The sequence below is a fragment of the Nothobranchius furzeri genome, chromosome 13 (assembly GCF_043380555.1).
Source record: "Nothobranchius furzeri strain GRZ-AD chromosome 13, NfurGRZ-RIMD1, whole genome shotgun sequence".
In the NCBI taxonomy this organism is placed as follows: Eukaryota; Metazoa; Chordata; class Actinopteri; order Cyprinodontiformes; family Nothobranchiidae; genus Nothobranchius; species Nothobranchius furzeri.
The window spans coordinates 35,478,487-35,504,755 of NC_091753.1; the positions used below are offsets into that span (position 1 = coordinate 35,478,487).

Here is a 26,269-nt window from a genome sequence, read left to right on the forward strand (position 1 = left end):
GAGGAGGAAGGAGACAGGAGACAAGAGGAGGAAGGAGACAGGAGACAAGAGGAGGAAGGAGACAAGAGGAGGAAGGAAACAGGAGACAAGAGGAGGAAGAAGACAGGAGACAAGATATTTAACCCTTGTATCAACATAAGTAAGCGAGTTTTAATATTAACAATGTTATGAAATGTCTAAAAAGTGCTTCTGGGTGGCAGCAATGTTGGGGGAGGCCGGGTGGTGTGTGTGTGTGGGGGGGGGGGGGGGGCTGCAATGATAATCTGGCTGTAACTGGCAACAGTTGCTTAGAGAAGAATAGCGTTTTTACACATTGACTTCAATACCCAAATTTGACAACAGGATTTGTTTCCTACCCTAAGCACCTTTAAATTTAAAGCGTAATACACATTGTTATGCGCCATCTTCCATTTCCCCCATTATTTTCTTACATTTTAAAATAATTTTTATGCATATTTTTTTAACCATTTTATTTTCAAAATTTTTGTTCTTGTGATGCGCTCTGTGGTTTTTATTTAGAGACGCTGTATAAAAACTTAGTTTCTTCTTCCTTCTATGTTAAAAGTAAATGTATATTACTCTTTATATTTAAGCAACAAGGTTTAGTTAAACCAGTTGACATTACAAAGATATAATAGACTCATGAATTCATCAGGGTCGACGGGAGGAAGGACACGAGTGTGATCGCAGTAGACAGGAAAAGACAAACAGCTGACTTGGCCATAAATCTGCCCCATTTGGCCAATCTAATTGGCCATAACCATAAATCAGTCCATGCCACTCTGCTGCCATTGACCGTGAACTTGTGGCCCTTGTGTGATATAAATAACCTGTAATATTGTCTCAAATGATGATTACTGGAAAACAAACTGGGTTAAAGAGCAGAAAATTACATATGATGCTGGAAAAAATGTCCAGCTTTAGTAGAGGAGTCATTTCACTGCACCAAACACAGGCTCTAATACTGAGATGTGTACAAAGCACATCCATGACTCAGTTTCGCCTGCTACTTCCATGCTTCAAATCATGTCTCTGAAGTGGTGAAGTAATGAGAGACAATTTTTTGTGAAAATAATGCTGCAATTGCTCATAGACCAAAGAGTGAGGATTGAGATGCATACGTGTGGTGTGTGTACACTCGCAACGGTGTCTGCCGTGACACCAAGACCTGCTACAGAGGGTCGTGCAGCCTCACAGAGAGAAACTAGACCTGTGCTGAGTAAATGGCCTTTACTTGTATAGCGCTTTCTTAAGGTTCTACAACCTCCCACGGCACTTCACAACACAATCAGACTTTCACCCATTCACACACTGGTGGGAATGTGCTACGATGTAGCTACAGCTGCCCTGGGGCACACTGACAAGAGGTGAGGCTGCCTAGCACTGGCGCTACCGGTCCCCTCGACCCCCACCAGCAGGCAAGGTGGGTTAAGTGTCTTGCCCAAGGACACAACAGCAGAATTCTCTGTCTGGAGCCGGGATCGAACCTGCAACCTTCTGATTACTGGACAACCCGCTCTACCTCCTGAGCTGCTGCTGTCCAATAAGTGTTGAGTTGAGTGGAGAAGATGAGCGAAACATAAATGAAAAAGGGTCAGATGATGTACAGAAAAGAGCTTTGTTCTAATCTCACCTCGAACATAAAGCTGGTGTTTTAGTCAGAAATGTAAAAAAATAAATAAATAAATACTTCTAAACAATCATTTGACTAATATTTATTTTACAAAACATTTCTGCTATTTCACATTTATTCCATTAAAGTAAAGTGTGTCTTCCCCATATGCTTCCAGAGACATGAGGGTTTGTGTTTAGTCCTTTAGTCTTGGGTCTTCGTGCAGTCATACGGCTTCCACCACTGTGCAAACTGCAGGACCTTTTTCCTCTGATCATCAAAGTTTTCTCTGATTGGCTTTCTCCAGCGTCGTGGCTCCAAGTCCATCATTCCTCCAACCACTTCCTGTGAAGAGAAGAGGGGCGGGTCACTTTGAGCCTTTTTATAAAAACTAATAAAAGATTTAAAAAAAATAATACATTAAACACAACTTTAAAACCAGTTACATAAACACATGAAATGATTAGCACGTTATTGAGTAGCAACAATACACGACTATAAAATAGATCTGAGCGAATGAATCAGTCTAGTACAATCACAAACCTTGCCAAAGTAATGGGGAAACTTCTGCTCGTTTTCAATAACATGAGCAAACCCTCCCTGCAGTCCAAAATCCACGGCAAAGTATGGAAGACCTCGAGGAACCTAAGAGGGAAAATAAAATGATAAAATGATGTCAGATACCACAATTTATCATATTATATCTTGTAAAATTTCACCACTAGTTCAACCCAAAACAGAAATGAGGTAAAAGGAAGAACCATAAAAAACGTACAGCTTGCCGGATGTCCTTTGAAGACAAGTCAACAATCTTCTTGTTCATGGCCCACTCCTCATCACATTCCATAATAGCTTTCTACAACACAATCAAGCATATGATCATATTTTACTATTAAAATAAACTAAAATACAACTTTTATAGGTTGATGTGGCACCCTTAAAATTTTACATTTAATAGTTAATTAGTTCCCTCATCCAATCTTTTTATATATATTTAATACTAGATAAACTTGTTTGTTATTCTTTCAAACCTCACCTGTTTTTAAGACACAAAATTCGGCCAATACTTATATGCACCAATAGGTGGCAGCAGTGGTCTAGCGTTAGGCTGACTGGCTGATGCTTCCAAGGAACTTGTAGCTGAAGTAGGCTACCGGTGAGAAGCTCAGCCAGGAGATGCACAACAGTGAACTGCTGCTCACTTAAAGCTCTGTTCTGTTAAACACAGACCATTTAATATGTTCAAGAGGGTTTTATGGTGCCATGTTTCAGTTTGTATAAATGGAACTAAGTGGCCATATCGTCGGAGTTTGTTAGCGAAGCTCTGTTAGCATCTGAAGCCAAGTGGCTGCCGCTCGGGGTAGTAGGACGGTGACGTCACTTCCGTATGTTACGGCGCGGTTCTATGATCAATACTGTTTATTGTTAAGGACAGAATATGATATTTGGTACCAAAATGGCACTTTAAAACAGTGTTTGGCTTTATATTGGAGATCCTTGAGTTTCTCATTGCTAACGTTGTATGTGTTTTGCAAACTGTTGTATGTATAAACGTATATTGTTAGTTTAGCTTTCGTTCAAGGAAGTTGTAGCAGAAGAAGTAGGCTACCGGTGGGAAGCTCAGCCAGGAAATGCACAACAGTGAACTGCTGCTCACTTAAAGCTCTGTTCTGTGTTACAGATGAAAATAAACCCTTATGGCACCGGAATAAACGTTGTCATCATTCCATGTGTTACATTAACACCGACCTTGAAGTAAATGGGTGCCATGTCACCCAGCTCTCTGGGTAGAGGGATGCACTCGAGGACCATGTGTTGTCTTCTGCGGGGGGTTATGTGTGTTTCCATGAACACGCAGTCCAGCTCCTGTGCCTCAAACATTCGCACCAAAGCTCGTCGGAACAGCTGTGAACGGGGTGGTAGTTGAGCTTATGACTGCAGGAAAACAACACGCTAAGTCCTGATGCCGGACAAACCTGCATTTCTGACCAGATGTCCTCATCCAAACCAGTGGCAGAGCAGTGATGCTGCAGAGGACAGATGAGACACTGGCCTTCGGTCATGGACACGCCTGCAGGCAGGCTCAGATACACCTGGAGAACAAAACTACTTTACAAACGGTTTTAAACTATAATTCAAATTTCCAAAGCTAACATTAAGTTAATTTAGAGCTCTAATAACTAACTGTTCAACAGTCCAGGAAATTCAGAGTAAAAGAAACAAGTTAACTAGAAATCACAAACAAGTTAACTAGAAATCACAAACAAGTTAACTAGAAATCACACGTTGCTACAAACCAAAAAACTGCTGAATAGTTTGCCTCACAGATTCATTAGTTTTGTATAAATCTGCCAACATTCAACACCATCTCCTTACTTTGCTCCCTATGGCCACAATGAGATGCTTCTGAAGGTCTTTGCTGTTGAAACAGTGCTGGCACTTATCCATGGAGGCAGCCAGCCTCCTACTCTCAGCGATAGCCTTGCTCCTCATCCGCTCCTCCTCTCTCCCTTCGCCCTCCCTCTGGGCTGCACTCGACACAAACATGTCATCCAGCGTGTAGTTGTCGCCATCCATCTTTCCCATCATCTGGAGAAGTCCATCCCAGGCAGAAAGGGAGAGAAAAGGAGGAAATGGTAAGCAAAATAAAGTAATTCTACAAAAATGTATGTAAAGATAATAAAAGTGTGATATTCAAATACAATTAAATAACATAAAATATAATATAATAAAATAAAATAGAATAAAATAAAATGAAGCAGTGCCTATCCCAGTTTGTGTGTGTGTGTGTGTGTGTGTGTGCGTGTGTGTGTGTGTGTGTGTGCGTGTGTGTGTGTGTGTGTGTGTGTGTATGCTGTATCAAAGGCACCCTCTGAGTGTTCGAGCTACGAAGCAAGACGCACCGTATTCGACAATGTTACTGCTTTGGAGTCTTGTCACCATAGAAACCAGGGAACAAGTTGGAATGTGTGTACATGTGAGACTCCGGGTATTGGCGGGGGGTCTAGACATTATCGCGCAGTTACCATACAGCATTTGGCTACATTTTTTTTTTATTAAACACACACACGCATGTGCAAACACACACTCCCATGTTTGCAGACTAATTAAACATTGTATGTTCCAACTCCACCTGCCCTGATTTTTACTGCTGATGTTAATCACCGGTTTTATAGGAGTCAGCTGATGATACACGGAAATCTTCCAAAAGCATTTAAACGTAATGAGATGCTGAGCTTGTGTTTTGAGCTGAAGTCATGCTCGTCTACTTCCAGTCCGTGGGTAATTCATAATTAATGCAGAAATTAAGCACTTTCCATGTTTTGAAAATACGTTATTGAAATTCAAGTATTTTCAAGGACTTCAAGAACCCGTACAAACCCTGGGACACAAATGCTGCCTTGCTTCTGTTGATGTTTAAAAGCCACAAGAGAACACAGAAAGCAACACATTGGAGGGGAAAAATGTACTTCCTAAGTGTTTAATCTGACATCAAGCTAATGACTTCTATGTTTTCTTCTCCTCTGAGCTCCAATCAGAAACACTCCTTCACAGTGTGTACTGGGGAACAGCCATTACATCACAAAGGAGAGGGGGGTGTTCTTAAACTAAAGACACAACAGCAAAAAGAACTGAGTTAAGAAATCAAGTCAGAGTATAGATGTCATTAAGGATAGAAAATCAACAACAGGTCTCAGACTAACGTTAAAAAAAAACGAGTGGAAGAATGAACACACAACAGAGCCACAAACATAATCTTATTACAACATTCTTCTAGGAAAGACAGTATTCTCATGTTCACCTCAACATTGTTGAAAACCAGGCTCACAGTAGCCATGGTAACGGTACCTCCCTTCAGCAGAAAAAACAGGACAACCCAGACCCCTAGAATAACCTTGAGTCAAACAGTGGTCAAGCACATGCAGTAGCTGAAGATTTCGATCTGCAGTTCGGTCTAGCCACGCTCCATTGTAGCCTCAGCAGGTCTACCGCTGGCCTATAGGGCTGGGCGATATGGCCTAAAATCAATATCACAATGTAAGATTTCACCTTAATAACGATAAATGGACGATAACTACATGCACAGAAACAAAAGTTGTCCACTAGATGGGGCTGTCACATGTATTAGGTTGTCACATGTTTAGGGCTGCAACAACGAATCGATAAATTCGATGAAAATCGATTACTAAAAGCGTTGGCAACGAATTGCGTCATCGAGTCGTTGTGTTGCACAACTCTTCCAAAAGCCCCCTCCCCTCCCGCCCGCCGTTGCGCGCAGACCGCAGAGCCGGCAGGTGTTTGGAAGAGGAACATGGCAGAAGCAGCGAGACCCAAAAAACGTAAAAACTTCTAAAGTTTGGGAGCATTTTCAGTTAAATCAGGCGAATACATTCATTTTTACTGTTGGAGAAAAAAACGTAGCAAGTCATCATCTTCCTAAATGCAGTTATTCTCTTCTGAATGAGCACTTCTTTAAAGAAGAAGAATTAGTTAAATGCAACAAAGGGAAATATCCTTTTATTCAGCCTGTTCATGCGACTTGTATCAACAAATAAGTCTGAACAGTGTTAAAGGTTGTTCATCTAAAAAAATAGACCTTGAAGAGTTTGAAGATTTTTTTGTTTTAATAAGTTCATCTTAAAACATCTTTCTCAAGTAAAATAAAGTTTCCTCTGTGACGTCAGATAGGCCCATCTGTGCTGTTTTGTAACAGAAATAAACAAATGAATCATATTTGTCCACCCAAATACTTAAATATCACAAAAACAGGAAGGACAAAAACACCATCAAGGTAAAGTAAGAAGTTTTATTTTTAAATAAGCGGCTGTTTGTGATTAATCATGAGTTAATTATGGACATGATTTATATCATTATTAAATAGCCTATGTGGCCTATAGGCTATGTAACAGAGATTTAATATGAAAAATTAGACAAACCTATTTTCTAATTAGGTATTTGCTCTATGTTGATATATATTTCATAAACATTTACGGGCCAAGAGGAACATCAGCTGCTGATGGTATAATTTGAAGAAAAAGGTCCATTATGCTAACCTCCTCCCTCCATATTCAGAATTTTCTAGTTGTGTATAAAATGTGTACATTGTGCCTCTCTAGTCCTTAATAAAGGTTAAATAGTTTTGAAATTAGTCATGTCACATGCCAGTGATTTATAAGCCAATATAAACCTATAAATAATTTGCAGTATTTTTTTTTACCATGGTTTAAAACTTTTATCTTATTATAGAATGAATATGACCAATAATGTTTTTGTGTTTGAATGCAGGCTCAATGAACAAGTACATTCAAGGAGGGGCTCAAGCCAAAAGTTCAGATCAGCCATCCACCAGCAGTTCAAGAGCTCAAGATCAGTTGTCAGCCATCACGTCTGAACCTTCTACAACATCACCCAGCCCTGACCAGGAATTACAAAGTAAAGCACACCTACAGACCGAGCACAGCCCACAGCCAGCACTTCTGAAGGCAAAATGAGTCCTGGATCTGAAAAAGTATCTGAAAAGTACATTGGAGAAACACATGTGCCACAACCGGTGCTTGTGGTGTGTGGATCCATTACATAATTCTAAATAATAACAATATGGAGTTCCTGTGTTGAGTATGTTATATTATTTAAATATCAATCCTACTTTTTTGAAATAATAAGCAGTTTTTTCAAGAGAATTAAAGAGAAGTTAAGGCAAAGCTCTTGCACATACTGTGTTATTGTGTTGTTTTTTTTTTTGGGGGGGGGGGGGGGGGGGGGGGGGGCACCACGAAGACTTTGTGCTTAGGGCACCAAAATAGCTAGCAACGGCCCTGGACCCCACCCTATGACTGGGTTGTTTCAGTGGCTTGTGGACAGAATATATATTTACCAACATAGGATGGCTGGAGATGGGCTTAGCATAAACATGATGTATGGCCTGCATTTTATCACAGAACAGGGCAAGACTATTCCTTTTATGGATTTCTAAAGAATAATACATAATAATTCCTGAAAGAGGGAAAACTCCGGATTGCGGCTTAAACTTCCACACTGCTGATGAACGGTCAATAAGGTTTTGCTGAACTTTGCAAATTTACCGAAGCGCACTTTATGTTTCCAATTAAAAATGTTAACATAACTTTAAATTCAATGATGCACTATTGTAAAAAATTTAGCGTGACCTTTTAATTCATGCCAATTCTGTAGAAGCTCTTTAAAGGCCTTCCTGGGACTCTGAGCTCATGAGAGTGAAAACCCGGGAACACGACGCCTCCGGCACAACTGTCAGGTACAGGAAGAGCGAGCAGAGATGGGGAAGAGGTTCAACAGATACAAACTCTGAGCAGCATTGCTTAGTTGAATACATTTCCCCTGCTTCAGAGCAGAACTGACTTTGGCCCGTGGTCAGCAGCTGATCAGCATTTGTAGAAAACAGGACTAAAAATAATGTTATCAGCACATAAATTGACCACAAATGCAAAACACACTCATCATCCCCTTCCTTCTCTTTGGAAGAAACGATTGAATTTTATTTGTGAAAAAATAAATATGATGCAATAACTGAAAGGAGAATGTGAGCATAAAGAAAATTGAGATGGAAAATGAATAAAAGAATAAAATAAACATTAAATGGTTAAAATGGTAGAAAATCAGAAAGATAGCACAGGTGATGAGATTTTATCCCAAAGACAGGACAAAAGAGAAGGAACAGCGATAATGCTTTCTCTCCAAGATGCTCAATCTATAGCTGTGATTAGTAATAGTATTTATAGAAGTCCTGCCATGGCAACGGTGGATGTATTCTTAGTGTCACTTCTTGTGGGTGCAGTGTGTGTTTTCATACATGTGTAGTGAAAGGAGTGTTAGCAACTCTGCCACATGTAAGTGAGTGCAAAAGGAGTAACAGTAAAAAAAAAAACAAGGATAGGGATAAAGGATGTTTTTATTCCCATGGCAACAATCAGTTTATTTTCTTATGGACTCTCTCTTTCTCACACACACACACACACACACACACACACACACACACACACACACACACACACACACACACACACACATACACACACACACACACACACACACACACACACACACACACACACACACACACACACACACACACACACACAGACACACACACACACCACAAAGATTTTCATACTACTTGTTGCATTCCCGCATTCGCAGAGGGAAGGAGAAAACAAGTGGAAAGCAGAAGAAGATAAAGATAAACATGACTTGGCTGAGAGTGGAGCTGCTCACGGACTGGCAGAGGCACCACAACCTGCCAGTACCCATCTGCTGCTGTGGGTCTATTTCAAGCACACGGTGGATGAGACAGTCACACCGCAAGACAAGCAGCTGCATGAAGAGTAGTGCAGAAAAATGGATAAAGACATGACAATGTGACAGAACAAAACCTAAATGTGTATCCAGGCCTCCTTAGTTTAAACAGTTCGACAGTGTTAACCCAGAAAATCCTCCTACGAGCATGCAGCCGTGTAGCATCCACTCACAGCTTTTCTGCTACTGCCATATAAAAACAGGAAACCCCAAGGAAATTACCTCCAATAAAATAATTAATAGAAATATGTTCTCAACTTAGGTTTAGAATGTGGTTGTTTCTAGGGATGAGTACCTTTCACATTTGAATAGTTTCGGTACCAATTCCCTGTACCAAGGAATCGATACCAGTACTTAACGGTACCAATTTTTTATACTTTTGAGTGTTTAACAAGCTTTTTTAATTATATATATTAGGGATGCACCGATGGATCGGCATTTGATCCCAATCGGCCGATAGCGCCCCTATCGGTTTTGATCGGAGTTTTCAAAATAGATCAAAGCAGACCGATCAGGTAGGGTTGTCACGGTAACCGGTGAAGCGGTAAACCCTGGTTAAAAAAAGTTGACAATAATAATAACTGTCTTGTTTTTAAAAAAAAAACTATATTATCTCGGTGGATTACCGTGGCTGCGGTGTAGGCGCGGTGACCCTTACCAGCCACCGTATCATCTGCTGAAGTTGCAGGACCGGCGGCACATGCACGCTTTGTTGTTTACAACCAAAACGTTCTTGAAGCTAAAGCTGAAATAATGGCCAAAGGAGGAGACGGCAGCACTCAGGACATTTATTATCCCTCAAAGAAGACAAAGTTGGAATTACGGGCATCTTTTAGATATTTGAAGAATGCCAAGGGAGTTGATAGAAGACAGCTATCCTAATTGCAGCACGTGCAGAAAAAGTGTCTGTGAAAGGCAGCAATGCTTCAAATCTCATGACACATCTGCGTGATCATCACCCACAACTCTACAGTCAACGCAAGGCAAGCCAACGTTAGCGTTTTAGCTAAAATGCGTGATCCGAGGATTTGGGTTGAGGGAGAATGCAACGAGTCGCTATATAAAGCACACGGTGGATGAGACAGTCACACCGCAAGACAAGCAGCTGCATGAAGAGTAGTGCAGAAAAATGGATAAAGGCAGCACCGCTACCTGCATATAAACCGTGTCACGGACACCGCCATGTTGAAATGACGCTATGCATTATGGGTTTCCCAGGGGCAGATAAGAGTTGGTCTCTCTCCGAGAATAATTATGAATTTAACAATGATTACTGCCTGATGACATTTTCCCAAATCTGCAAAGCTCACTGGAAGGACGCAAACCGAGGACAATATTTTCCTGATATAGGGTTTATTACTCAAGTAAGGGTAAAAAAGTATCTGATTAGAAGGCTACTTGAGTACTGAGTATCATCTGATCTAATATTTTTAAATGATGACATCAAACAGACACAAAATAAGAAGTTATGGGCAAATATTGGTATTTTAAAGACTAAAGGGGAAAAATGTAAACAAATAAACAACATAATTACAAAATAACACATTTTAGGCAAAGTTTAGACACAAACTGAGGACAATATTTCCTGACATACAGGGTTTAGTGTGAAAATGTAGCACGTTTAAAAAAAATACCGTGATAATACCGAAAACCGTGGTAATTTTGGTCACAATAACCGTGAGGTTAAATTTTCCCACCGTGACAACCCTAATACAGACCATTTTAGATTAGGTTACATTTCCTTTATTCCCACATTATGTAGTTTGTAGCACTCATTATAATGTTGTAGAACATTTCTGGCCAATCCACGTGATCGGTATCGGTGATCGGTATCGGCAGCAAAAAACCTGATCGGTGCATCCCTAATATATATTTTTCCCCACTATGTAACCATATTTGACAAATATCATGATAAATAACATACAACTGTCTGTATTTTATCATTGTAGTGTTGTGCAAAATTCTTCAATATGAAAACCTTTAACCACAGCCGTTTCTAAATGATTTAATTAAATTAAAACTAAATAAGATCCCAGCTCCTATTCCTCTTCTATGCCCTGTGGAATAGCGATGATGAGGAGACCATGTATTAGTGTAAAGTGTAGTGTAAAGCGCTTTGGAGTCCTTACTCTGAGAGGCGCTATACAAGTGTGGGTCATTTATCATTTATTATGAACTACAAATGAAACTAAAACAAACTTTAATACCATACAACAGTCTGTATTTTAATATTTTGGTGTTTCACAAACTAAACCCAGCTCCATGTACTCCAACTCCTCTCCTTTCCTTTCCTCTGGACAAACTGTGTGATGGGTGGGTCCTTGAAGTTTTATAAAAAAAAGTCTTTGCTGTGAACTAAATTTATCGTGTATAATCATTCCTTTTGCTGTTCATTTTCAAACAGCTGATTTTTACTCGGAAATGAGAATTTCCGAGCACAGAGGAGAAAGCGAACACACCATGAGCTCAATAAGCTAAAATATAAAGCTAAGTCATCTTAAAATGTTTATTTACCTGCTGGAGCAGATTAACACAATGATTACTCACTTAGAACATTGTCGTCGCCCATCACATTTAGTGAAGTGGACCCAAACTTTAGAGGGCTTCCTTCTTAACATGCTGCTTGCTCTGTTTACATCTCGCCCGCAGCGACTGACATTACGTTCTTGCACATGTGCTGCTGTCTATCTTGGCAAATCAGTAGCCATGTTTACATGCGCATATTTAATCGGATTGAATGCCCAATCAGATCGAAAATTCTGCATGTAAACATGTCAATCGGAATATTCTGATCCGATTCGGCCCGATCGGATTGAAATTTCAATCCGATTGAGAGAGGTGGTTTATTCCGTTCTTCATTCCGATTGACGTGCATGTACACAGCCATTCGGATGATTGGGGTAAAATAATGCCCACTGCGCATGTGTGAAACAGGAGCGGGCCTCTCCGCTGTCGTTTGGACTGCCTGACTTCAAAAATGACGGCGTAATTAACGAGTGGCGGCTTTTAAATCCGACGACAAGCTGTCCCCGTTTCAGTAATATTTAATTCAGAACTTGCATTTTGTGGAAGTAAAATAAAAATCTGATTATTGCACAAATCATTCGACAAACATGTTCAAATCTGTACGGGAAATACGCAGGTTTATTGCAGGGGTTGCAGCGCACGGATCCCCGTTTCTGTCAGCTTTGAAGGCAGCAGCTTCTGCAGCAGGTGATGGAGACGCGCTTGTAAAGAACACAGGATAATATGGGTTTCACAGACCTGATTGGAGGCTGATGTTGGGTAGGAAAACGTCCTCGGTTAAATACTCTGGACGACAGTAATGTCCGTGTTAAAAGCACGTAAACGCACATGACCTGAGATGTGGTTTGTTTATGATGAACACAGGCTTCTAAACTTTCTGAACATCTTCTGTTATTTTGTTTGAACAGATTTTTTTCAACAGTTTCAGCCGACTGTCACATGGTATTAATAATAAGCCACAACAGAGCTCAGTAATAAAGCATGAGTCTAACCCCCACCCCCCACCCCCACTCTGTGCTGCAGCGCAGCGCTACAGCACAGCTGTCACTTCAGACCCGCGGACCAGCTGATCAAGAGGCAGAGACATAACCCTCCCTTATTTTAATCAACAATAAAATGCAGCAAAGCATATATCTGCAGTTATTCACTGAAGAAAACGTAACTTCTATGAGCTAAATAAAAATATTAAATAGAATAAATGGATCAGGAAAGCAGGAAGAATAGTTATTTCTGTTTCTACATTTTTCATTTCGTTTCATGGCGTTTGTTTACAATTTTTCTTTCGGGAAAGGCAGCTCTGCGCATGCTCAACCTATTTAATCGGATTAATGCTTGGTGCATATGTACGCACGGCATGATCGGATCATTTCAGTTCGTGTCCATGTGAACAGAGATTCGGAAATTCCGATCAACCAAGATTTCAATCGGATTGAGGAAATTTACACATGTAAACGCAGCTAGTGTCTTGCAAGTTCTCGTTACTGAAGAACAGGTACCAAATTCTATGGTTCCGAAACAAAGCACCGTTTCATATCACATGAAACTATCCTCGGTCGGTACCACAGAATTCGGTCAGTGCCTTAAAAACTACCGAATTCTGTACCATCCCTAGTCGTTTCGCCAATACTCACCTCTGAGCCTCAGTTTTAAACGTTTTCTTATCCAAAATGGTTTAGGACCTTTTGATGCAGTGAGAATTGAACTCCTGAACCAGTGAGTCATGAGGAAACAGAAATGTTGCACCGGTAGGTTAAAAAGTTCAAACGGTAAGCCTGAAGCTAACAATGCTGGCATCAAATGAGCAGTAGCTACCTTTGAGTGAAAGCATCACTGCTTTTGATGTTTTCCTTCAGACGATAACACCAAACTCAGTTCTGTTCCCTGTACTCTACATTTATTTACTGTAACTTACAAGTAAAGTCACAACAAAAACTTCTGAGTGAAGAAAAACAGAAAACACCCTTGGAAATTCAATACTGTGTCATCTTAAGCAGAAAGAATACAGATAACAGCTCATTGGTCTGTTGCTGCTGACGCCTGAACTAAAGAGCTTTCTTACCTTTGCAGCCATACGCGAGTAAAGAGCATGCTGATCCTGGGCAGAACTCATCTTCTCCCTCCTCACCATCTCCTGCAGACCAATGCTGTCGTCGTCCTGGAAGTAGCGAACACGCTGCCCATCAACATGGGTCTCCATCTGAAAGGAGCGGTCCCAGCAGAGAGGAGCGATGTTGAGGAGAAAAATTCACTCAGACGTTACAAAAAAGATGTTAAATACCCCAGGTGTCCCATCACCCCTTTCTCTTTACCGGTTTCTTCTTTCGTCGGCCTCCATGGGGCTCCTGAGGTCCAGTTGGACCCTTGACAGGCCAAGCTCTCCCTGACTGATCCGTTCTGAACAGCAGGACCTCCTGGTCTTCACTGGAGTGACCGGCCGCCTAAAAACAGCAAAACCAACACTTTATATCATCACTAGAGGTCGACTGACATTGGTTCGTCTATTGCAGATACCAATGCCGATATTTTTATGGCTTATATCTAGATATTTTCCACCTTATTTTCATGCTAAAATGTCAACAACAACAGCTGATGCACAAAATCTGTGAAACTGAGTCAGTTTTTAACTCTGAATTTAACTAACTGTTAAATCTTAATTTGTGCACTGCTCAGGGTTCACGTCAGACATCTAAATAAAGTTAATTTAGAGTGTTTATTATGCAGATGTTATTAGTTAACATAAAATACATTTAAATTAAACTCTGCGACAGCATCGGGCTGCCCAAGAATGTGCCCGACTTCGAATTGGCTTTACTAAAAGACAGATATTGACCAATATTGATCTTTTAAAAAAACGGTAAATATCAGCCAACCAACATATTTTATATTGGTCGTCTTTCACATTTATCAGTAGTTTTAAGGATGAATTTTCAATAAAATGATTCAAAAAGAGCTTTTGGTTTAATCCTTGGAGAATAAACATTGCTTCTGTCATTTCCTGAAAAATTTTTGTTTTGGAGAAAAAAATGATTTTACCTGACAGAAAAAAAATCATTAAAAAAACACTTGTGATTATTTTAGTTTTATATGAATACCAACAAAAGACTAAAATGATGTACATTCATTAGGAAGTAAATTGTGTCATAAAACCACAGAGTTCACCTTTTTATTTGAGCCATAATCAAGATGTACTAATTTCAACATAAACTTTTCTTTTAAACTTGCATCCTGATCAAACTGCAGTTTCATTGCGAACTTAATGGTGACATTTTTTGTGACTTGTTATTATGAAGAGATGAGCACAATATAAGTGTTGTTCATACCAAAAAGGTAAAGTACTTAATAATAAAAAAGTAATACATCCATAACTGCAGGGCTGAAAAATGATAAATCTGAGAATCACAAACAGCAGAGGCAATGCTGGAAGAAGGAAGATAGAAAAGATAATTTTTGAGTCGAAACAGTCAAAGGAAGACGAGCCAAAAGCTGTCCATAATGAGACAAATATGGACTCCATGTGTAGATGTTCTTTCATGTAGACATAGATGGAGGCCTTCTTAAGATCACCCTCACAATCCTATTGATCTCCACGTGTTTAAAAAAGATCTGAAGAGCTCAACTCATTGTAAATAAGCTTCCATTTCCCTTCACATAAAATAAAAATGTGCATGAAGTCTGAAAACAGCCACGAAAGTCGCCCGTGTTGTCTGATCAGAAACAAATAAATACCCACTTTCTAAACGGTGAATTCATGCTGTATGCATCTCCTCAGAGTAAAACCTGGCAGAAGCAGCAAACCTGAAATGGGCATAAAGGATCTGATCCTCACACCAACCTTCTTTGACTCGGCTGTTTCATGTTGCTTTATTCTGGCGGCGTGGTTCTCTTTAGCTGTATGAGCAGCATCCAGTTGAGATTTCAGTTTCTCTATCATGGCCTGAAAAACAAACATCCATAAAATCCAGTCAGAAAGAACATTATGACTACCTGCTGAATTTTAAAGTGACAGTGTGTATTTTTCCTGGCGATAGGGGGCAGTAGATACCTAAATCAGGGTTTCCCCCAGTGCTTTATAAGTCTGGCGGCCCACCAGGCTTTGCTTGGCCACCCGCCAGGCTAAGCGTCATGCCCCTCCCCCCTCCCCAACCCTACCGTGTCCGCAGACATGAATGGCGCAACGAAACTAGAGTCCTCCATCAGCTGATACTAGTGAGAAACAGCAGCGGAAGTGTGCAAGGGATACTTTGCAAAATTTGATTTGCATATTTTTAAATCCTTTTCTTGAGCCAGTATGTGCTAAAATTACCCTTTACAGGGTTAATGAAATGTTACTCAGGCCTCACCGCCCCCTGTGGCAAGAATATTGCATTTGCAACTTCTGTGTGGCGAGCCACATCTTGTAGACTTAGAAAAAATTGAGCTGACACGCCTAGGGATGGGTACCGAATTCGGTACTTTTTAAGGTACCGACCGAATTCCATAGTACCGACCGAGCACCGATTCACGTCATTTCAAACGGTGCCTCGTTTCGGTACCCGTCTATCCTAACGAGAACTTGCCAAGACAGCTGCGCATGCGCAGGAGCGTTTTGTCGTCGCTTGCTGTGAACCAGTTGTAAACAGAGCAGCATGGTAGAGAGAACGCACGCTAAAGCTTGGGTCCACTTCACTAAATGTGATGGGTAACTGGATGATGAAACCAGCGACAACTATCTAAGTGAGACATCCTCATCTTAATCTGCTCCGGTAGGTAAATATAATTAGCTTGATATATTAGCTTCCGTTTCGCTAATGGTGCGTTCGCTTTCTCCTCGGAACTCCGAATTTCCGACTAGAACAACATGAACGCGCTCTAAAGTTTGGCTTCACTTTACTAAATGTGACGGGTGAAGACGAAACCAGTGACGATCTAAGTGTGAGGCATCGTTTTAATCTGCTCCAGCAGCTAAATAAACTGTTTAAGATATCGTTAGCTTGATATGTTAGCTTCCATTGCCACCATTGTTATCAGCTAATGGTGCGTTCGCTTCCTCCTCGGAAATTCTAACTTCCCAGTAGGAAAAATCAAATGAAAAAAGATGGCAAAAGGAATGAAGACACAGTAAATTTAGTTCACAGTAAAGATGTTTGCTTCAGTTTAATTATCAGCTTATAAAACTACAAGGGCAATGTTAAAATACAAACAGTTATATGTTATTTATCGTGATATTTATCAAATATTGTTATATATTGAGAAAAATATATATTTAATTATAAAAGAGAATTAAAATAATAAACACTCAAAAGTATCGAAAATTGGTACCGTTAAGTACCGGTATCGATTCGTAGGTACCGGTAATTAGTACCGGATCGATTCAAATGTCAAAGGTACCCATCCCTAGACACGCCTAACGCTGCAGTCTGCTTCCAGCAAGTTTCCTACGTTTTAGGTCATGAACCCAGCTGATTTGTTTAATTTAGTGATGAATCACTCCTGTAGACACTAATGAAGGCTGAGGAGACGTTTCAGCTGTTAGATCATGGTGCTACAAAGACGAATGCACAGCAAGGAGATAAGTTTCCTTTTCGGTTTAACCACAGTAATTTAATAATGAGCACTAAGGGGTGGTAAAAGAAAGCAAAACTGGCTACTATCCCTTTTAACATCTGCTTAAAAAAGATATAAAATATATCCTCAAACTAAGATTTTAAACTTAGAATAAGGAACCACTCATGGAAAATGCAGGAGTTTTATTAAGACATTAGTATTTTTGTTTGTTTGTCTCTCACCACTCCTCTGATGCGTTCATCCGAGCTGCTAACACTATAAAAGCACATTTTAGTCATCAGTGTGAGCTAGAGTCACAACTTTAAAAATCATAGACCAAAATCAACAAGTTGAAGATACTTATCTGCTCAACGATACATTAAATATGCAATAATTTCATAAAACAAACAGTTATTTTGTGATGGGAGGCATGAAAAGAGTGCCATACCTTTATCTTAATAAGATTTAACAGATTGATGGTTTTCTGGTTTGTTTGTTTTTTTGTCCTAAATATCAATTTTAATCTCTCATCAGCTACAAGAAAATGACCTGGGTCACTCTTCAGTAATGTTTGTTGTATTTAGTCAAAACATATGAATAAGTCTCACAGTGAGGGTTTGTTGTCCCATTTGCTGGAAAGTTAAAATAAAGGGAGAAAAGCTTAGCTTAGCAACGCTCCATTGACGGATCTCGGTCGTGGGGCGTGTTCTACTGTTGTCTTTCAAACGACCTCTGCATGCTACTGGACAATGAACAACGTGACGTACTCACCGCAACGGATGTCTAAACGTGGCGGTCTGCTGTTGAAGAAGGTGAAAATACACCCTTTTTCTTGAAAAAGGACTGAAATATATCTCTCTGGTCCTGATTCTAATAAAGCCCAAGACCTAATAGTCCAAACTGATGTAAAAGCCGTTTCAAACAAGCTGTCGCCATCTTGTTTCAATCCGTCGCACATTCACACCCACCAGACAAATAGAGGGCCCTGATTGGCCCACAATGCCAATAGAAAGCTTTAATTGGCCCACAAAGCCGATACAGTGTTGTGGACCAATCACAGTGCTCTCCCAATTTGAAACCCCCGTAGAGAGCTGTGATTGGCCAGCTGGAATGCTGCTAGGGTCTGTGGAGGTTCCAATGAAGCATTCCAAGTTTACTGGGCTAAGAAAAGGTGATAAATAAAACATTTTCAATTAGACGTAAACTTTCATGTCTTAAAAATGGTTTTAATTTCCTGGAACATCTGAGAGCTACACTTTGGACATGCCAGCTGCAGATCCGTCTGAAAAATGCTAAAACAGAAGGAAGCACCTTTTTGAACCCAACCAAAGACCAGAACAGAGTTTGTCAAACCTAAAATCTGGGCCAGTAAAACATCATAAACTTACCGTGTTGCCCATCATCTCTGCCTTTATCAGCTTGGACCCTAGTTTGTTCATCTCTTCCTCAGACAGCAACAGCAAATCCTCCTCCTCCTCACTTTCACTCTCAGTCCTGGGTAAAAACATTTAACTCATTCGCTGCCAGCATTTCTCACCATTTTTACTGTTTTTTTTAAGAGTCACAGAACGTTGCGCTCTAAGATGATGTCGACACCAAAACAACCAATACAAAGTGGATATTTGCCTCTTACATCAGGAAGAATCATTGTGTTTCGAGCGTTATCCGTTCTTTCATAATCCATTGCTGAACTGTGATCGGCATACGCTTTTCTGGTTCGCGTCTCACTTTTTTTTACAGGAACGGCCCAAAACGATCTCCTAACACATGGATGTTCTGCTTCCTGATCATGTGTCGTGTGACATGTGATGTGTGACGTATGCGGATGAAGATCGGCTTCAGAGCTAAGATGTTTGTTCTCTCAGCGCGGGGGCTTGTTCCGATGCCCAAACAGTTAAAAAATGCCAATGACGACTTTAGTCGTCATTGGCAGTAAACGGTTGGATCTAAAATGACGACGTTAGTCGTCACTGGCAGTGAATGAGTTAATAGACAAATAGGACAAAACTGTTATTGTAAACAAAAAACTTTTCTTTTGGTGTTTTTTTTCTAGAAAACACTAGAAGGCTCTATGTCAAATACAGACCATTTACTATTTTCAGAATGTGAAAATTAAAACAGTGGATTTATATATGTCTGTGTATTTCTCCTCTCTGTAACCCCCCTCCCCGAAAAGAAACCCTTTCCTAAAGGTGTGAGTTTCATCATGTAGCCGTTTGCTGACTGTTGATCTGCTAAGAGGCCCTCCGGCGACGGTTACCACCTTGTCTGGGAGGAACAACGCTGCAGCCTGAAGAGCATCGTTCTAGGCTATTACACTTCTCATAGCATCATTTCCATCTGCTCCCACACTGTAGACTCATTTCATGCTGCAGGGGCTCCGACTGCCACTTCACCCAAACAACTTAGCCTAATGGGGCAAAACAATGAAGGCTTTGCAGAGCAGAGATCCTCTGACATCTGGCCTCCAACAGCTCAGCCAGCACAGTTCATGAAAGCACAGGCTACTTACTGTAGTGTTGCAAGCTCTCGCACGCCAGAAACAATGGAGGTAATAAAAGAGGTCACAAGGAAAGCAAAGATAAGCGAGAGCCTACTGATGTGAGTGGAATCAGGCAGGTGATAAAGAGGAGTGGTCCAACTGAAAGCAAGCAGCACAGGATGAGGGACAGAAGAAGACCAACTGAAGAGACATCTCAGGAAGTGAAAGCCGCCCGTCGGGGAGTTTGGACTTTGGGTGAACCTGAAGCCATCTTACAACTGACAAATGATCACATTGTTTTGCTGTCTCGTGACTAGGGATGCACCGATCAGGTTTTTTGCTGCCAATCACGATACCGATATCAAAGAATGCTGATCACCGATACCGATCACGTGGATTGGCCAGAAATTTTCTACAACATTATAATGAGTGCTACAAACTACATAATCTGGGAATAAAGGAAATGCAACCTAATCTAAAATGGTCTGTATTAGGGTTGTCACGGTGTGAAAATTTAACCTCACGGTTATTGTGACCAAAATTACCACGGTTTTCAGTATTATCGCGGTATTTTTTTTAAACGTGCTACATTTTCACACAATTAAATAAACCCTGTATGTCAGGAAATATTGTTCTCAGTTTGTGTCTAAACTTTGCCTAAAATGTGTTATTTTGTAATTATGTTGTTTATTTGTTTACATTTTTCCCCTTTAGTCTTTAAAATACCAATATTTGCCCATAACTTCTTATTTTGTGTCTGTTTGATGTCATCATTTAAAAATATTAGATCAGATGATACTCAGTACTCAAGTAGCCTTCTAATCAGATACTTTTTTACCCTTACTTGAGTAATAAACCCTATATCAGGAAAATATTGTCCTCGGTTTGTGTCCTTCCAGTGAGCTTTGCAGATTTGGGAAAATGTCATCAGGCAGTAATCATTGTTAAATTCATAATTATCCTCGGAGAGAGACCAACTCTTATCTGCCCCTGGGAGCCCCGTAATGCATAGCGTCATTTCAACATGGGGGTGTCCACGACACGGTTTATATGCAGGTAGCGGCGCTGCGGCTGCTTTATAGCGACTCGTTGCATTCTCCCTCAACCCAAATCCTCGGATCACGCATTTTAGCTAAAACGTTAACGTTAGCTTGCCTTGCGTTGACTGTAGAGTTGTGGGTGATGGTCATGCAGATGTGTCATGAGATTTGAAGCATTGCTGCCTTTCACAGACACTTTTTCTGCACGTGCTGCAAACAGGATAGCCGTCCATCTTCTATAAACTCCCTCGACATTCTTCAAATATCCAAAAGATGCCCGTACTTCCGACTTTGTCTTCTTTGAGGGATAAAAAATGTCCTCCTGAGTGCTGCCGTCTCCTCCTTTGGCCATTAGTTCAGCTTTAGCTTCAAGAAAGTTTTGGTTGTAAACAACAAAGCGTGCATGTGCCGCCGGCAACTTCAGCAGATGATACGGTGGCTGGTAAGGGTCACCGCGCCTACACCGCAGCCAAGGTAAACCCACCGAGATAATTTTTTTTTTTAAAACAAGACGGTTATTATTATTGTCAACTTTTTTTTACCGGGGTTTACTGCTACACCGGTTACCGTGACAACCCTACCTGATCGGTCTGCTTTGATCTATTTTGAAAACTCCGATCAAAACCGATAGGGGCGCTATCGGCCAATTGGGATCAAATGCCGATCCATCGGTGCATCCCTACTCGTGACTGGTTGATATATTGCTTCACTATGGAAAATGTTTTGCTTTGCAGTTTTCAGAATAAGATATAAAGAGATTTAGAGAGTTAGAGTTGGTCAGTTGACAGTTGTTGCTGTTACAGAGTTAGACAGGAGTAGTGTGGGTGAGAGCAGGTGTTCTCAGAGAGAGACTTAGAAGCAGCATCCTCCTAAGGGGATTTTTTAACTTTAGATTTACTCTTTTTGTATTTTTTAATTTTGAAATAAATTTTTTGGAAAAAGAATCCTCGTTTTCGATTTTTAAAGGACTCTTTTAGCCTTTGAGTGGGAGCCCCGACCAGATCTGGTAGCAAAGGTAAGCCACCTTTTTGCTTGTACCTGTACTCCAGGACTTGTTTCAGGTTGTGACAGATTAAGAAAAGATACCTTAGGTAATGGGAGCTTAGTCTCTCCTAATCCCTATTGTAGCGGGACATCCTAAGGGTTATAAACCATAATGGTTCGTTGGTTCAAACAGGCTCTGTTCTGCACGTGTGAAAAAGTCTCTGTTTAGCGTGGGAAGGAACCATTTCAAAGGGTGGATTAATTAGATTAATTGATAAATCCATGTTAGCCTGATCAACTAACAGGAATCATTTTCTAGTTACCACCGCCCACATATGCTGACAGAGGCGCAAATTAATCCTGATAGGACCCAGATAATAGTTAACTGTGCTGGCCTCCAGTATACTTTCGCCCTAGTATTTAAAACCATTAAATAACGGGAAATTAAAAAGGAAAGTGTGTTGTCACAGGAAAACAAGTACGGCAATCTCCATTCCACCCTAAAATAGAAAATGAGTTCTAAATAGGGAGTCCAAACCAGGGTCTGTACAATAAAACTCACCGCGGCCTCAACCTCCCTGAAAAAGCAGCGTATTCTAACGGAACCACTAAAGTGCACGCTCGCTTCAGTAGGAGTCACTGAGGTTTTTAATGGACCTCATTACCAAATCAAATCAGAACCATCTTTGACATATTTGGTTAGGAAGGCGTGTTTTCATGGCAACAAAACAAAAAGTTTCACACCTGGATGGTGCAATGAGTTGAGCAGCAGTTACTGGATTCTCTGGATGTTTCTGGCTTTCCTTCGGCTTTTCTCCCAGCCTGTTGGTTTCAAGAACAGAAGTGCTGCTTTTCTTCCAGGACTTTTGGGCGGAGCCTTCGTCATCTGAACTGGGCTTCAGAAATCCTGTGGATGACTGTGCTGGGGGGGGACGCTGAGGGCCTACACACACACACACACACACACACACACACACACACACATCCATCATTTAAAACTGATCAGGTGTATTTACCTATTGCTTCTTATAAACATTAAATCTAAAAACCATCCAAATAAACTTAAAGTTGTGTTTATTTAACTAATAAAAAGATCTAAAGGTATCTGAACTCACCTTCAGCTCTGTCTTCTTCATCTGAGGGTTTGAGGAAGCGGCCTTTTAGAGAACCAAGAGAGAGGGAACGCTGACTCCAGCTCTGTCCAGATGATGATGATGATGATGCAGTCAACTTATCTTTATCCCTGTATCTATCCCTTTCTTTCTCCCTGTTCCTGTCTTTTCTTCCACTCCTCTCCCTTTCTATATCCCTGTCTCTGCCCTTTTCCCTATCCCCGTCTCTTTCCCTCTCCTTCTCCACTCCCCTCCCACCACAGCGCTGCTTGTCATCTCGGGGTGACAACTCTCTTTCCTCTTTTCTCCACCGTCTATCTTCTTCTTTTCTCCTCCATCGCTCCCGACCCTCTTCCTCTCCTTTCCTCCATCCATCTCTCCCTGAACACTCTCTGCCTCCTCTACTCCGACCATAAACGGCTTCCTCAGCTTCAGCAAGTCTCTTCTGAAATTCCTCCATTGACTGTAAAACAGAAAACAGGAGACATGATGAAGGTTTAGTGGTAGAAACCCAAAATACAAAAAATCCAGCTCATCTTTCACTTTTTTAGACACAAAAGTGCCAATTTTCTTCAATCACTTTCCAAATTTCACTAGTTTACGTTCATCTTAAGGTGGCTGTTGCACCATGTACTAAACTGAGCGAAGGCTGGATGAGTTCTCACCCCGTATCTCTCAGCTACAACATCACTCAGACTGCGTTGTTCTCTCTCAGCCTGCTCTTTCATCCTCTGATAGTTCTTTCTCAGCCAGCTCAGACCACCATCATTCACTACAGGACCTGCAAGAACCCACAAATTAAAAAATATATACATATCACACAGAAACAATGAATAAACAATATATCCTCTTCTATTTCGCAACAGGGGGAGGACTTAAGCCACTGGATGCTTTCCAACAGCTAAATATTTAACTGAAAGTGAAGAGAAGAGGTTAAAACCCGCATAATGTTAGAACTTAAATAAAACATAGGAGTAATAAATACATCACATTAGCAAGTTCTTAATTTTTCCAGTTAATGAATAAACTGAATATGTTGTTATTTAAGAAAGCAGAGAAATTAGGTGACATCAAAGCCATCAAATCCTGGACATATTACCCAAAAGGACAAGCTTAACCCGGGTGAAAAAGGCAAAGGAAAAATAAAATCCAGGTTAAGACACGAGTAGGACGCAAAAAAATAAAAAAATCTAGGTCCGATAATTTAATTTTTTAAGCAAAAGGACAGAATCATGATAAAACTTGACAAACGTCTTTACCAAAACCTTCGTGGTCAAAGACGAGTGAATATTTTTTAAAAGTATCTTCATATCCACACAGGTTTAACCTTAAAGATGTTTAGCGGATAATCACCAACACCTAGAAACTAAATGCAACAACCAAAGTGCAAATGACACGAAAAACACACCTGTTTGTTGTATTTTATCTCACTTTGGGCCACAAGGTAAATAAAGTAAAATACTGTAGGAGCTTATAAGATTATCCAACCATCCATCCATTTTCATCCGCTTATCCGAAGTCGGGTCGCGGAGGCAGTAGCCTAAGGCGAGAGGCCCAGACTTCCCTCTCCCCAGCCACTCTTCGGAGAAAACTCATTTCTGCCGCTTGTATCTGCGATCTTCTTTCAGTCACTACCCAAAGCTCATGACCATAGGTGAGGGTAGGAACGTAGATCGACCGGTAAATCGAAAGCTTCGCCTTCTGACTCAGCTCTCTCTTCACCATGACAGACCGGTACAACACCCACATCACTGCAGATGCAGCACCAATCCACCTATCGATCTCATGCTCCAGTTTTCCCTCACTCGTGAACAAGACCCTGAGATACTTAAACTCCTCCACTTGGGGCAGGACCTCATCCCTGACCCGGAGAAGACATTCTACCCGTTTCTGAATCAAGACCATGGTCTCAGATTTAGAGGAGCTGATTCTCATCCCAGCTGCTTCACACTCAGCTGCGAACTGCTGCAGCGAAAGCTGAAGATCACGTTCTGATGAAGCCAACAGGACCACATCATCTGCAAAAAGCAGAGACCTGATCCTCAGGTCACCAAAACGGATGCCCTCTAAACCTTGGCTGCGCCTACAAATCCTGTCCATAAAGGTTATGAACAGAATTGGTGACAAAGGGCAGCCTTGGCGGAGTCCAACTCTCACTAGGAACGAGCCCGACTTACTGCCGGCAATGCGGACCAAGCTCTACACCGGTCATACAGGGACCTAACAGCCCGTATCAGAGGGCCTGGTACATCATACTCCCAGAGTACCCCCCACAGGACCCCCTGAGAGACGCGGTCAAACGCCTTCTCCAAATCCAAAAACACATATAGACTGGTTGGTGAAATTCCCACATATCCTCCAAGGGTTTAGAGCTGGTCCAGTGTTCCACGGCCAGGACGAAAACCTCATTGCTCCTCCTGAATCTGAGGTTCAACAATCCGACGGACCCTCCTCTCCAGAACCCCTGAATAGACCTTACCAGGGAGGCTCAGGAGTGTGATCCCCCTGTAGTTGGAACACACCCTGCCCCCGATGTCCACGCGATATTGCGGAGCCGCGTCAGCCAACACAGCCCCACAACACCCAGAGCCTTAAGGAACTCCGGGCAGATCTCATCCACCCCTGGAGTCTTGCCACACAGGAACTTTTTAACCACCTCCGTGACCTCAGCACCAGAGATTTGAGGCCAACCCAAAGTCCCCAGACTCTGCTTCCTCACTGGAAGACGTGTCGGTGGGATTGAGGAGGTCTTCGAAGTATTCTGCCCACCGATCCACAATGTCCTGAGTAGAGGTCAGCAGCACACCGTCCCCACTATGGATAGTGTTGGTAGCGCACTGCTTTCCCCCCCTGAGGCGCCGGATGGTGGAACAGAATCTCCTCAAAGCCGTACGGAAGTCTTGCTCCATGGCCTCACCGAACTCCTCCCATGCCCGGGTTTTTGCCTTGGCGACCACCCGAGCCGCATTCCGCTTGGACTGCCGGTACCCGTCAGCTGCCTCTGGAGTCCCACAGGCCAAGAAGACCTGATAGGACTCTTTCTTCAGCTTGACAGAATCCCTAACCGCCGGTGTCCACCAGTGGGTTTGGGGGTTGCCACCACGACAGGCACCGACGATCCTGTGACCACAGTTCCGGTCGGCCGCCTCAACAATGGAGGCACGGAACAGGGTCCAATCAGACTCAATGGCCCCCGCCTCCCCCTGAACGTTTTGGAAGTTCTGTCGGAGGTGGGATTTGAAGCTCCTTCTGACAGGAGACTCTGCCAGGAGCTTATAAGATTAGCCTTTTGAAAAATGATCAAATAAAATCTCTGAAATAAATAAAATGGTTTAAAAAGAAATGAAAGCCCTACGTTTTCCTTTATATTCATAAATGCTTGTTGTGATTAATGATTTTTTTTTACCTTTTTTAACCGCAGTTTGAACATTCTCCTCTGGAGGCAAACCAGTTCCTCCATCTTTCCAGTAAGGGTTAAGCTCCAGTTTGTGCAGACCAGCCTGTGAAAACCACATCCTTAATAAATCTGATCAACAACACAAAACATCTGGAAGACATGGAGAAAAATTAAACCAGCCGGAGGGCAGGGCTGTCCACAACAGCTTTTTATCATATTTTATTAAATTAATCTGCTCAAAAACTTAATCATTCCTCTTCT

The 26,269-nt window shown here is 41.4% G+C and overlaps 1 protein-coding gene across 1 annotated transcript in view; it reads right to left on the reverse strand.

Moving 5' to 3' along the window:
* Positions 1–1,699: 1,699 nt before the first annotated feature.
* Positions 1,700–26,269, reverse strand: part of cwf19l2 (CWF19 like cell cycle control factor 2) — a 28,220-nt gene continuing 3,650 nt past the window's right edge. Inside the window, exons 6-19 of the mRNA XM_015951688.3 lie at positions 26,018–26,111; positions 23,277–23,392; positions 22,615–23,074; positions 22,244–22,442; positions 18,382–18,487; positions 15,303–15,404; positions 13,780–13,908; positions 13,530–13,667; positions 3,989–4,201; positions 3,589–3,705; positions 3,362–3,517; positions 2,388–2,468; positions 2,156–2,257; positions 1,700–1,957 (exon numbers count right to left, since the gene is read on the reverse strand). Coding sequence (XP_015807174.1) covers positions 1,817–1,957; positions 2,156–2,257; positions 2,388–2,468; positions 3,362–3,517; positions 3,589–3,705; positions 3,989–4,201; positions 13,530–13,667; positions 13,780–13,908; positions 15,303–15,404; positions 18,382–18,487; positions 22,244–22,442; positions 22,615–23,074; positions 23,277–23,392; positions 26,018–26,111 — 2,154 coding nt within the window. The 3' untranslated portion in view covers positions 1,700–1,816. The remainder of the gene's footprint in view (positions 1,958–2,155; positions 2,258–2,387; positions 2,469–3,361; positions 3,518–3,588; positions 3,706–3,988; positions 4,202–13,529; positions 13,668–13,779; positions 13,909–15,302; positions 15,405–18,381; positions 18,488–22,243; positions 22,443–22,614; positions 23,075–23,276; positions 23,393–26,017; positions 26,112–26,269) is intronic.